The sequence below is a fragment of the Erpetoichthys calabaricus genome, chromosome 4 (assembly GCF_900747795.2).
Source record: "Erpetoichthys calabaricus chromosome 4, fErpCal1.3, whole genome shotgun sequence".
Taxonomy (NCBI): Eukaryota; Metazoa; Chordata; class Cladistia; order Polypteriformes; family Polypteridae; genus Erpetoichthys; species Erpetoichthys calabaricus.
The window spans coordinates 1,952,041-1,964,486 of NC_041397.2; the positions used below are offsets into that span (position 1 = coordinate 1,952,041).

At 41.7% G+C, this 12,446-nt stretch overlaps 1 protein-coding gene across 1 annotated transcript in view; it reads right to left on the reverse strand.

Annotated features, from left to right (window-relative positions):
* The window catches only part of LOC114641459 (interleukin-20 receptor subunit alpha-like), a 44,842-nt gene that overhangs the window by 16,645 nt on the left and 15,751 nt on the right, over nucleotides 1–12,446 (reverse strand). The window contains exons 3-4 of the mRNA XM_028790490.2: nucleotides 840–969; nucleotides 525–709 (exon numbers count right to left, since the gene is read on the reverse strand). Coding sequence (XP_028646323.1) covers nucleotides 525–709; nucleotides 840–969 — 315 coding nt within the window. The remainder of the gene's footprint in view (nucleotides 1–524; nucleotides 710–839; nucleotides 970–12,446) is intronic.

Sequence of the window (12,446 nt, forward strand, 5' to 3'; positions counted from 1 at the left end):
ATTCAGGAGCCGATCCAAAAGAGCCGAAGCTTTGAAAAGAGCCGGAGTTCCCATCACTAATAGCTACAGTGTATCAATGATCAAAATGGCAATTTTATTTCTGATAACAATAACAGACATCTGTGTTTTTTTTTGTTATTAATTTTGTGATCTTTTGATGAATAACGTTCTACGAAGAGAAAATGCAAATTCCTGGACAGAACTGAGAACTGAGGGACGTTACGGCATCAGGTAGGTGCTTAACCCTTTCAGTAAATACTTTACATTATGATAAAAAGCCTCACTTAGTTTTGTAAACAGTTTTTTTCTTGGTTACTTAGGAGACCCCCCTGAGTGAAACTTCTAATGCGCCCTCTATTTTAATCATTTCCTTCTTTCTGTGTCCTCCTTTCAATACTCAAGTATCTGGCAACCATATCCAGAAGACACAAGATTAAAAAAACTACACGGTGTAAATAGCAGATACAGAAAAGAAACGCACTTTTGGGTGGGCACGTTCCTTAAAAGCTGACCCAGTTACTTACTGTGATCATATGGTTGAAAACACGTTGGTAGTTCTGTCCAGTTGGACTCCTGAAATCTGAAGACAGCTTGGACTCTAGCGACGTAGAGGTCTAAAACATCTACAAAGACTTTTGTCAGATCGCATTCTAGAGGCTCACCGATACTGATATTCTGGCAGTTCTCCACAAGGGTCAAGTTGTTGGTACTGGAAAACAAATCCAATGAAAATTGACATTAGCTTGGATTCTGCAGAAGTAAACGTCAGCTGAACAAACACAAATGTGTGACGAAGGCCCCGGCCTCATGGCCAAGAAGCAGTTAAAAAATGTGGTCACCTTTGACTGAAATATCCAACTCTGTAAAGGGTTCCAGTTGGAGTTCCATCTCCAGGCTCCCACTTCAGGAAATGCTCGAGGTTTTGAGAGGTAATGTTGAGGTTGACCGGTGCTGGAAGCATACAGAGGGCTAATTCAGGGAAAAGAAATTAAATTTAGATGACTATTAAAAAAAAACAAAACAAAAAAAAAAAAACAAACATGCATTTGTACAACCCCCAGGGTCAAATGTCTTTACTGTAGTTACCTCATCTTGCTTGACATTAAGGAGGCCCACCAATGCCTTTAGTTCCACAGAGAATTACTAGACAAGAACAGGCCATTCAGCCCTGTAAAGCATTCCACTTAAATCTGCTAAAATAACATCAAGTTGAGTTTTGCAAGTCCCTAAAGTCCTACTGTCCACCAAACAACTTGATCACTTATAGCACGTGTCTTTGAAAAATTTCCTAATGTTTAATAATAATAATTCTTTCCATTTATATAGCACTTTTCTCACTACTCAAAGCACTCAGCAATTGCAGGTTAAGGGCCTTGCTCAAGGGCCCAACTGCTCTCATGGCATTTACGGGATTCGAACCGGCAACCTTCCGATTGTCAGTGCAGATCCCTAGCATCACAGCCACCACTAATGTTTGTGCGAAATTTACCCTTAAATTTCCAATGGTGTCCCCGTGTTCTTGATGAACTCATTTTAAAGTCACCGTCTCGATCCACTGCACTAATTCACTTCATGATTTTAAACACTTCAGTCAGGTCTCATCTTCATCACTGTAAAAGTCTCAGCTCCTTTAATCTTTTCTAATAACTCATCTCCTGTAGCCCTGAATCAGCCTCGTCGCTCTTCTCTGGACCTTTTCTTGTGCTGCTATGTCCTTTCTGTAGCCTGGAGACCCAAACTGCACACAGGACTCCAGATGAGGTGTGAACAGAAAGTTACTGGGGGCTTTGTCGGGCTTTGAACGGCACAGTAACTGACCCATTTACACTGGACAGGCTTCACCAGGATTACAACAAACAACAACATTTACTTATATAGCACATTTTCATACAAAAAGTAGCTCAAAGTGCTTTACATAATAAAGAAAAATAAGACGAATTAAAATAAGACAACATTAGTTAACATAGAAAAGGAGGAAGGTCCGATGGCCAGGGTGGACAGAAAAAACAAAAAAAAACTCCAGAAAGCTGGAGAAAAAAAAATCAAATCTGCAGGGGTTCCAGGCCACGAGACCACCCAGTCCCCTCTGGGCATTCTACCTAACATAAATGAAACATGTGGGAATGTAGACCAGAGGATGACTTTTACCGGTTACTGCATTTTTGATTCCTGAAATTCTTTTTAGCTTATGTCATATGAGTGAGGAAAAAAAAAAAACCTCTTTATGAACTGCTTTTATTTATTTATTTGTGTAAATAGTTATTGAAGAAGAAAGCGCTTACCTCTAGAGCTGAGGAGGAGGTGACAAGAAGAAGGCCTCCAGTAAACTGGCGGCTTAGCAGCCACACAGGAGCTTGCCTTGGGTCAGGTGAGGCCATGACAGAACACAAGCTTATTGGAGAGGGCTGTAAAAGAGCTGGAGGTCCCGGGCAAAGACTCTGGTAAGAACGTTTACCGGTGGGAGGATGAAAGAGCAGTTTGTCTGTCTGTCTATCTGAGTGAGATCTTGTGGCAGAGGAGAGTTCTGGGAGAGCAGCACCGCATGCGGTCAGCGGTACATCGTAGGCCCTGATTTGAGAGACAGGAGTGACAACACAGAGCATCGCCACATAACGGAGACGGTGAGACACCAGAGAGTGTCTTTGTGTGAGGGACACCTGAGAGAGCGAGCTAAAGTACACAAGCACAGAAAGTAAAGCCCTCAAGGTGGAGAGCTGCGGGCTGCTGATTAGTGCGTATCAAGTCAATCCTTTGTTTCCTAAATTTTGTCTGAACAAAGAAAAGAAGAAAGGAGCCATTTACTTTTGTAAATATTCTTCTTTTTGCTCTGTGTTATGTAGTGCCATCTGGACGAGAGTTTTCAGTTTAACGTTTGATAACTTTTTAGCTTTTATATTTTTCCACTGTAAATAAAGAAGCAGTTATGTTTCACTTTTCCTTTTGGGGGTCTGTGTCTTGTTGCTCAACCACAAGCGCTCAGCTATGAACTACTAGATGCCCAGAGTGGACTGTGCTTGGCCAAGGACACAGGGAATCATGCAGACCAGTGGGGAACTCGGTCTGCTCCGGTGGGTTTTTAAAGGTCTCACAGCCTTTTCGATAAGGTTTTAACTTCAAACCACAACAAGGCCAGCATGAGAATTTTTATAAATATACAAACTGTATTAAAAATCAACAAGGAAGCATAAAACAAATAAGGCAAAAAAGGGCCAAAGGGGTTTGGATTTAAGCTCATTACCTTTTCAGTCAAACTTTATTCTCTAAAACCAACAGAAAACAATCAAAAAACAGAGAAATCCTAAATGTGCCATCTCACAATCAACCAATGACCCTCGGCCTGAAATATAAAGGCTGGGGGCGGTCCTAAGCAGTGATGTCAGGATGGCTCCACCCACAGCACACACGGGGTCAGTGTCAGGGCAGCTGGATCAAGTCCTGACTAGGCAGTGCAGTACTAAGAGGAGATGATCCTCGGGACGAAGTGCTGCTTCTCTCAGTGAGCAACAAGACCAGGGCCGAGGAGTTTAACTAACCCGTATAGAGCACTGCTCATTTTGTTGATAGAAACTAAGATGAAACAATACTCGTCAATGACATTTTTTTCTGTGATGAAAACAAAACTAAATAAAATTGTGCCTTTAAAGACGAAAACTAAAACGAAAGCTTTTAAAATCGTAGCTGACGAAAACTAAACAAAATGAAAATGTTACAAACAGACTACAGTAATCCCTTGCTATATCGCGCTTCGCCTTTCGTGGCTTCACTCCATCGCGGATTTTATATGTAAGCATATTTAAATATATATCGCGGATTTTTTGCTGGTTTGTGGATTTCTGAGGACAATGGGTCTTTTAATTTCTGGTACATGCTTCCTCAGTTGGTTTGCCCAGTTGATTTCATACAAGGGACGCTATTGGTAGATGGCTGAGAAGCTACCCAACTTACTTTTCTCTGTGTCTCTTGCGCTGACTTTCTCTGATCCTGACGTAGGGGGTGTGAGCAGGGGGGCTGTTCGCACACCTAGACGATACGGACGCTTGCCTAAAAATGCTGAAAGATTATCTTCACGTTGCTACCTTCTGTGTGCAGCTGCTTAGTGAAGCGACATGCTGCACTGCTTCACATACTTAAAAGCTCGAAGGGCACGTATTGATTTTTCACTCTTTGTTTTTATCTGTCTCTCTCTCTCTCTCCCCCTGCTCCTGACGGAGGGGGTGTGAGCTGCCGCCTTCAACAGCTTTGTGCTGCGGTGCTTCGCATACTTAAAAGCTAAACAGCCCAATTGATTTGTTTGCTTTTGTCTCTCTCTATCTCTGTGACATGATCTGCTCCTGACACGCACTCCTTTGAAGAGGAAGATATGTTTGCATTCTTTTAATTGTGAGACAGAACTGTCATCTCTGTCTTGTCATGGAGCACAGTTTAAACTTTTGAAAAAGAGACAAATGTTTGTTTGCAGTGTTTGAATAACGTTCCTGTCTCTCCACAACCTCCTGTGTTTCTGCGCAAATCTGTGACCCAAGCATGACAACATAAAAATAACCATATAAACATATGGTTTCTACTTCGCGGATTTTCTTATTTCGCGGGTGGCTCTGGAACGCAACCCCCGCGATGGAGGAGGGATTACTGTATTGGACAACGAACGGTACACACAATATGGGACCACCAACAAATAATGAGAAAGAATGCAGTGGTGCAATTTTAAGAACTTGCATGCACGCTTGTAATCGGCTAACACTAGTTTGGGGCGTCATCAGCCAGAATGCTGCTCCACTGCGCTCTGCAATGACAGCCAACGTGATTGTTGGGTGACAAAAGTAGTCAGACATATGGACCAACTTTAATGACAACGCAGACAAAAATAAAACTCCGTGTAAGCCACGTGGAATGAAGCTCACAGGAAACACCACCAACCTGAGAGGCTTCTAGAGGTGCGCCATCCTGAGATTCATGCCTAGGTATGTGATGTAAAAATAGCAGTGCTAGGGCTATAGATAGGAATATAAGTAACAAGCTGGTTAAGTTTGCAGATGATACCAAGACAGGTGGATTATCAGATAATTTAGAATCCGTTATATCATCAAAGGAGGACTTGCATAGCAGACAGACTTGGGCAGATTTGTGGCAGAAATGGCACATTTAGGATTTCTCTGTTTTTTGATTGTTTTCTGTTGGTTTTAGAGCATAGAATTTGGATTTAAACTCATTAGCTTTTCAGTCAAACCCCTTTGGCCCTTTTTTTACCTTATTTGTTTTATGCTTCCTTGATGATTTTTAATACAGTTTATTTATTAATAATCTCATTCTGGCCTTGTTGTGGTTTGAAGTTGAAACCTTATCAAAAAGGGTGTGAGATCTTTAAAAACCCACCGGAGCAGGCCGGGGTCCCCACTGGTCTGCATGATTCCCTGTGTCCTTGGCCAAGCACAGTCCACTCTGGGCATCTAGTAGTTCATAGCTGAGCACTTGTGGTTGAACAACGAGACACAGACCCCCCAAAAGGAAAAGTGAAACATAACCGCTTCCTTATTTACAGTGTAAAAATATAAAAGCTAAAAAGTAACGTGTTATCAAGCATTAAACTGAAAACTCTCATCCAGATGGCACTACATAACACAGAGCAAAAAGAAGAATATTTACAAAAGTAAACGGCTCCTTTCTTCTTTTCTTTGTACAAACAAAATTTAGGAAACAAAAAGGATTGACTTGATACGCACTGATCAGCAGCCCACAGCTCTCCTCCTTGAATTCCAGGAATCAAAAATGCAGTAATCCCTAAAAGTCATCCTCTGGTCTACATTTCCACAGGTAACCCTGGTGAAGCCTGTCCAGTGTAAGTGGGTCAGTTACTGTGCCATCCAAAGCCCAACGAAGCCCCCAGTAGCTTTCTGTTCACATCTCATCTGGAGTCCTGTGTGCAGTTTGGGTCTCCAGGCTACAGAAAGGACATAGCAGCACAAGAAAAGGTCCAGAGAAGAGCGACGAGGCTGATTCAGGGCTACAGGGGTTGAATTATGAGGAAAGATTAAAAGAGCTGAGCCTTTACAGTTTAAACAAAAGAAGATTAAGAGGTGACCTGACTGAAGTGTTTAAAATTATGAAGGGAATTAGTCCAGTGGATCAAGAACACGGGGACACAGCTGGAAACTTGTTAAGGGTAAATTTTTCACAATCATTAGGAAGTTTTTCTTTACACAAAGAACGATAGACACTTGGAATAAGAAACCAAGTAGTGTGGTAGACAGTAAAACGTTGGGGACTTTCAAAACTCGACTTGATGGTTTTTTTGGAAGAAATAAGTGGAGAGGACTGGCGAGGTTTGTTGGTCTGGATGGCCTGTTCTCGTCTAGAGTGTTCGAATGTTCTAATGTTATCTAGGTGGCAACAGGCCCAACGCCAATACTGTTACCTCTGACTCTTGTTCATCTTGCCAATACTAAGGCTTCAAGTGCAATTAGGGAAGACATGCTCATCAATGGGGGGAAAAAAGCAACACACAGACACACACAGGATTTTGTTACTGCCAGTTTTATCCTTTTATGAGTTACTTAAGAAACAGAGTTGAAAGTGCAATCGGATGCACTCGGCCTCAGATGTATGTTGTAACTGTTTAGCTTGTAGTGTCATGCGTTACTTACAGCAGATGAAATGACAGGGACATTAAACGCTTTCAATACAGTGTCTTAAACAGTCACAATAAAGGAATGGAACCTTTGCATTTGTTCTTTAATTGTAATGAGCACATCTACACCTGTTTGTTTGTGCATCCATCCATTTTGTAACTGATGTATACAGTTCAGGGTTGTGAGTGAAACCACCTCGCACGCATCCACTTACACATATGGGCGCAGTGGCAGTGACGACAACAGCCGTACAATTAAAAAGTAGCCAGCGTGGTGATCGACATTTTGATCTCCTGGGGAAGCAACTTGAGCACAAAAGAAGCACAATGTCTGAACAAACTTCTCAAGAAACCCACAGGGCAAACTTGAAGCTGTTGTGGAGAACAGGATGGTAGCAAAATTGGATGCCACAACATGAAAAATCCCCTCCATGAGGCGCTCTCTCTTGAAACACTTTTAGCCACTGGTACATTCCACCACGGTATGCCAAGAAGCGCCTCTGGGGGGCTTTTCTGCCCCTTGCTCTCAGGCAATTCAATACTTTTACCTGATGTACTTGTTAAGTTTATTTATTTATTGATTGATCGACTGTACTGGACATCTACAGGCGAGGGGACGCTGGCGCACTGATGTTGTTGCCGCTCCTCCCTGTTAACACTTTTCACAAATTCGCCTTAATTCTACACTTTCTTACGCTTGTTTTATTTCTGTTATTGTACGTATAGTTCATGGATACAGCTGACTCGAATTGTATGGATCTGGCTTAATATTTACAGATTTTATGGACTCTACTTTGACTGGGAACAGCTGAGTCTGTGGATCACGGGACGAGACCTACAAACATTTCTTTGTAACTTGGGATGATCTGTCTCTGTGATTATATTTAATTCGCTATGCTGATCCGCTCCCATTTCATCTTTCAGTACTCTATGACTGGAAACTGATCTGATTTTCATATTAACCTGGCTTTTGGCTCCGGGGCGATCCCGCCTGAAATTACCAAGCGTTACTGTTTGTGGCTGTGTATTGGAACCTCCAAATCCTGCTACCTCCTCCTGCTATGCTTTCTGCTGCTTTGCTATCGCCGCTCACCTACGCTACAACACCCGCCTGTCCTACCAGTTCCGCTGTGCTGTGCTGCTTCTCCAGTGCTATTCAGATAAGTATTGCCCAGTATCATGCTAAAATACTCTCATGACAAACTCCTTCTTATTAAACAGTTTGTCCAGAGCAAAATGGTCTGACTGGAACATCCTAAAAGACGCCGGTATTTTCCAACGCCCGAAATATATACATCGCGGGTCAGGTCGCCGCCACCGCCGGGCTGCGAATGAAAAGACCACCGGCAGCATTTGTTCAGGAATACGCAGTCTTTCTCATGACCCTGGAAATAGAAGTGTCAGTGTGCCAAATTTACATTATGTGGAATAAACCCTGATCATGGCTCTGTGCAAAAAGAAGCCTCATTAACTAACATTGCACTATTTAACTCGAGGTCTCTTAATGGCAAAGCATTGGTGCTGTCAGAACTCATCACTGACACCAAACTTGATATTCTGTGTCTAATGGAGACTTGGCAAAAACCAAACGAATTTACATCTCTCACAGAGGCGACTCCAATTGGTTTTACTTTCCACACAGAGCCTTGAAGCTCAAGACAAGGCGGCGGGCTTGCAGTAATTGTCAGAGCAGACTTAAACATTAAACGAATTCCAATTGACTGTCCATTGTCTTTGAGTGCCTGGCTCTTAAACTAATAACGAAATCAGGTCCTGTCTCACTCATTGTTCTTTATCGTCCCCCAAAATACAATGCATCCTTCTTATCCGATCTGATTGAACTTTTAACCCAACTAAGCTCTTACTCTCAGAATATTATCCTTCTTGGTGATTTCAACATCCATATTGACATCCCCACATCTAAACTGAGAAATGAATTCCTATCCTTACTGGACTGCTTTGACTTGACACAACATGTTGATTTCCCCCCCACTCTGGTGGTCATATATTGGACCTGATCTGCACTTCTGGACTATCTGTTGCCAACATTTACAGCACTGATTTGGGACTCTCTGACCATAAAGAAGTATTTTTCACTGTTTCACTGCCTTTCCCTCCTCTTACCTGTAAAAGACAAATTTCTTATAGAAACTAAAAATATCTGTCCCTCTATCCTTTCTGGATCCATTTCTGATCGTTTACTGTCTTCACCTATTCCACCAACACTAGATAGTCTTGTTGACCACTATAACTCAGCCCTTCATTCAGCATTAGATAAAACAGCTCCTTTAAAACATAAGGAGGTTTCCTTTAAGCGTTCAGCTCCTTGGTGTAACTCAGAATTGCGATCTATGAAAGCAGCTGGCCGACACCTTGAGAGAATGTCACACAAGTCTGGCCTCACCGTGCACATCCAGGCTTTCTCTGACCACCAAAGAGCTTACAGAGAAGCACTAACTTCTGCCAAGAACACCCATTACGGCAGAATAATAGAAAGTGGCCATGATAACCCAAGTGTTCTATTCTCTGTAGTTAATAAACTACTCGAACCCGCATCTGGCCCAACTACCTCTTCTACTGAAGTCTGTGAGGAATTCCTCCACTTTTTCCGTAACAAAATTAATGATCTAAATAATTCAACTAACATAAATACATCATCTGTTTATATCTCTCCCTGTTTTCCCACTCCATCCAGCTCCTTCTCTAAGTTCTCACCAGTCACATCTGCGTCTGTTAATAACCTGCTTTGTAAGATGAGGCCGGCCACTTGTGTACTGGACCCCATCCCCACCACATTACTTAAATCCTGCCTTCATGCCATAATCCCGACTGTTACAACAATAATAAACTCATCCCTTGACACTGGCTCTGTGCCGCTCACTTTCAAAATTGCTTCTGTAACCCCAATGTTAAAAAAGTCTGGTCTTGATGCTGACAATCTTAACAATTTCCGGCCTATTTCCCACTTACCTTTCCTGTCAAAAGTTCTTGAGCGTGTTGTAGCCTCCCAACTCACCAATTACCTAACCTCTAATAATTTGATGGACCCTTTCAGTCTGGTGTCAGGGCGCAGCACAGCTGTGAAACTGCTCTGCTACGGGTAACCAATGATTTGCTTATGGCAGCAGACTCTGGACAGACCAGCATATTAATTCTGTTAGACCTCAGTGCAGCATTTGACAGTCAGACATGACATACTACTGTCCAGAATGGAGAACATGCTGGGTATGTCTGGCACTGCCCTCCAGTGGTTCAAGTCCTATCTGACTGATAGGCAAGAGTTTGTTAGTCTTGGTGAACCTAAAAAAACAATGGAAGCAGACGAGGGTAGGAGCCAGAAAGGGAACTATGGGACATCAGACAGCAGCCTGATGGACATAGCAGCACTAGAAAAGGTCCAGAGAAGAGCAACAAGGCTGATTCAGGGCTACAGGGGATGAGTTATTAGAAAAGATTAAAAGAGCTGAGCCTTTACAGTTTAAGCAAAAGAAGATTAAGAGGTGACATTTGACAGTATTCTAATGAGGGATGCCAACTCTGCACCAGTTTTCACTAAATATTAATGGTGAAATGTGTGTTGATCCTAATTTTTCTATTTCTTCCATTACGTTACATAAATATTTCCATGCATCACTTTGCAGGGAGTTAAATAGACTTCATTCAGTATCACGCTATACTTTGGTTCAAATATACACATAAAATGTGCTTTCCATGTTATAATGGTATATTTGTGCTTTTCCATGTCTGCAGAACGCTTTGTGACAATAGCCACCATACTCGGTCTGTTAAAACTTTTCACGAGGTAGATACAGTAGATAGATAGATACTTTATTAATCCCAAGGGGAAAGTCACATACTCCAGCAGCAGCATACTGATAAAAAAACAATATTAAATTAAAGAGTGATAACAATGCAGGTATACAGACAGACAATAACTTTGTATAATGTTAACGTTTACCCAATGGTGGAATTGAAGAGTCGCATAGTGTGATGGAGGAGGACTGATCTCCTCAATCTGTCAGTGGAGCAGGATGGTGACAGCAGTCTGTCACTGAAGCTGCTCCTCTGTCTGGAGATGATCCTGTTCAGTGGATGCAGTGCATTCTCCATGATTGACAGGAGTCTGCTCAGCGCCCGTCTATGTTATGTTATGGTGGTCTATGTTCGTATGCAACTTTGTTCCCCTTCTTGGACTACAAGAAGCCCACTGCCACTGCACTGGGTCTTAGACTCAATCTGCTGCTAGTCCACCCCTTGGAGGATTGGGACACACTGCAATGGTGTGAATCCCAAAAGTTAGTCTCGTCCAGGACTAAGAGCAGAATGGGATCAACCCAATCTGATGGCTCCTTGAAAACGAACCAAAGGATCAAGAAAATACACAATACACAAATACTGAATCATAAATAAATAAAACAACATCAACGGAGTAACAAAACGCATATGACAAACCAGCATTCAAAAATAACCGAAGAACGGAAAATAAAACTAAGCCAGTCGCGTCTTGCAGGGTTTTTGTTCTTAAACAATTTAAAAAAAAGATTTAAATCTTTAACCTTCTAAAAGAAAAAAAAAAAAAACCTTTTAAATCAAATACAAGGGAGGATGTTTTCATTTCTTTTGGCATTCATCAGGAGATGGTATGTCCTGGAAATAACAGATTAAACACCACTAGCCAAAAAAAAATTAAAAAAAACGTCTTGTTAAAATTATAAAAGAGGTCTCAATGGCTCTTAACGGAAAGAGCAAAGCTGCAGACCTACAGTAGGAAAAAATAAAAAATAAGAGCAGAGTTGAGACAAGTAGACAAATAAACACAGGCTCTTCCTTGTGCTTAAAAAAAATAATAATAATTAGAAAAATATGAGCTGTAAAAATGTAGAGGCAAAGTCATGGATAATTAAACCAACCTGAGGAAATGCCACACATGACACAAAAGGGGAAAAAAAAAAAAAAGATTTAGGAAAAACAAAAAACAGACTTCATTTGGGAATTGGGAAGTGCCAAAATTAGGAGGAAAGAAACCAGAAACAGCCTGTAGGGAGACAGATAAGATACTGAGACAGTGTACGGCTACCTTTGGGGGGGGTATGTCTTTGCAGCAATTCCTAACACAACAAGATCAAAACTTGGTCCAGACCTACCCTCCTTGCAGGCCTTTGCCTAATTAGCAGGTCTCATACCAGGCAGCTTAGCCCCAAAATGTTTGGCCTACATAGGCGAGCGCCTTTCAATAAGAAAAACTTCACAAAATGCCCACAGTGAAGAAGAGGGAAACAGTTTGTCCTGGAATGAACTACAATGGCAGTGCATAATAATGGAATCACAAAGTGAATCTAGGAAGGCAGATTAAAGTTGTAACCAGGGACCTCATGTATAACGCCTTGCGTAGAATTCATACTAAAACATGGCATATGAACAAAAGTAGAAATGTGTGTATGCACAGAAACATTCAGATTCATAAAACTGTGCATAAGCAAAGTTCCATACACGTTCCCTTTAGAAATCCCAATCTACATGATATTCATTCTCACGCATGCACCTATAGCTCCACCACGACTCCTATGTGAATATACAAATCAATATAAATTGGCCCTTCTGCTCAGTGTTTTGTTAAGACTACAAAAAGACGTGGGAAAAGCACAAATTAAACATTTCAGCTACTTAAGCAGTGGTATAAGCAACAAAAGGAAAACGGAGTGATACAGAGTGGCAGAAGCACTCACAAGTTTAAGTTCACAAAGTCGTACAGTGCCCAAAACAAAAAAAGAAGAAGCGGTCACATATCAAAGTCGACATAAAAAGGTGAGTTACACCCCAC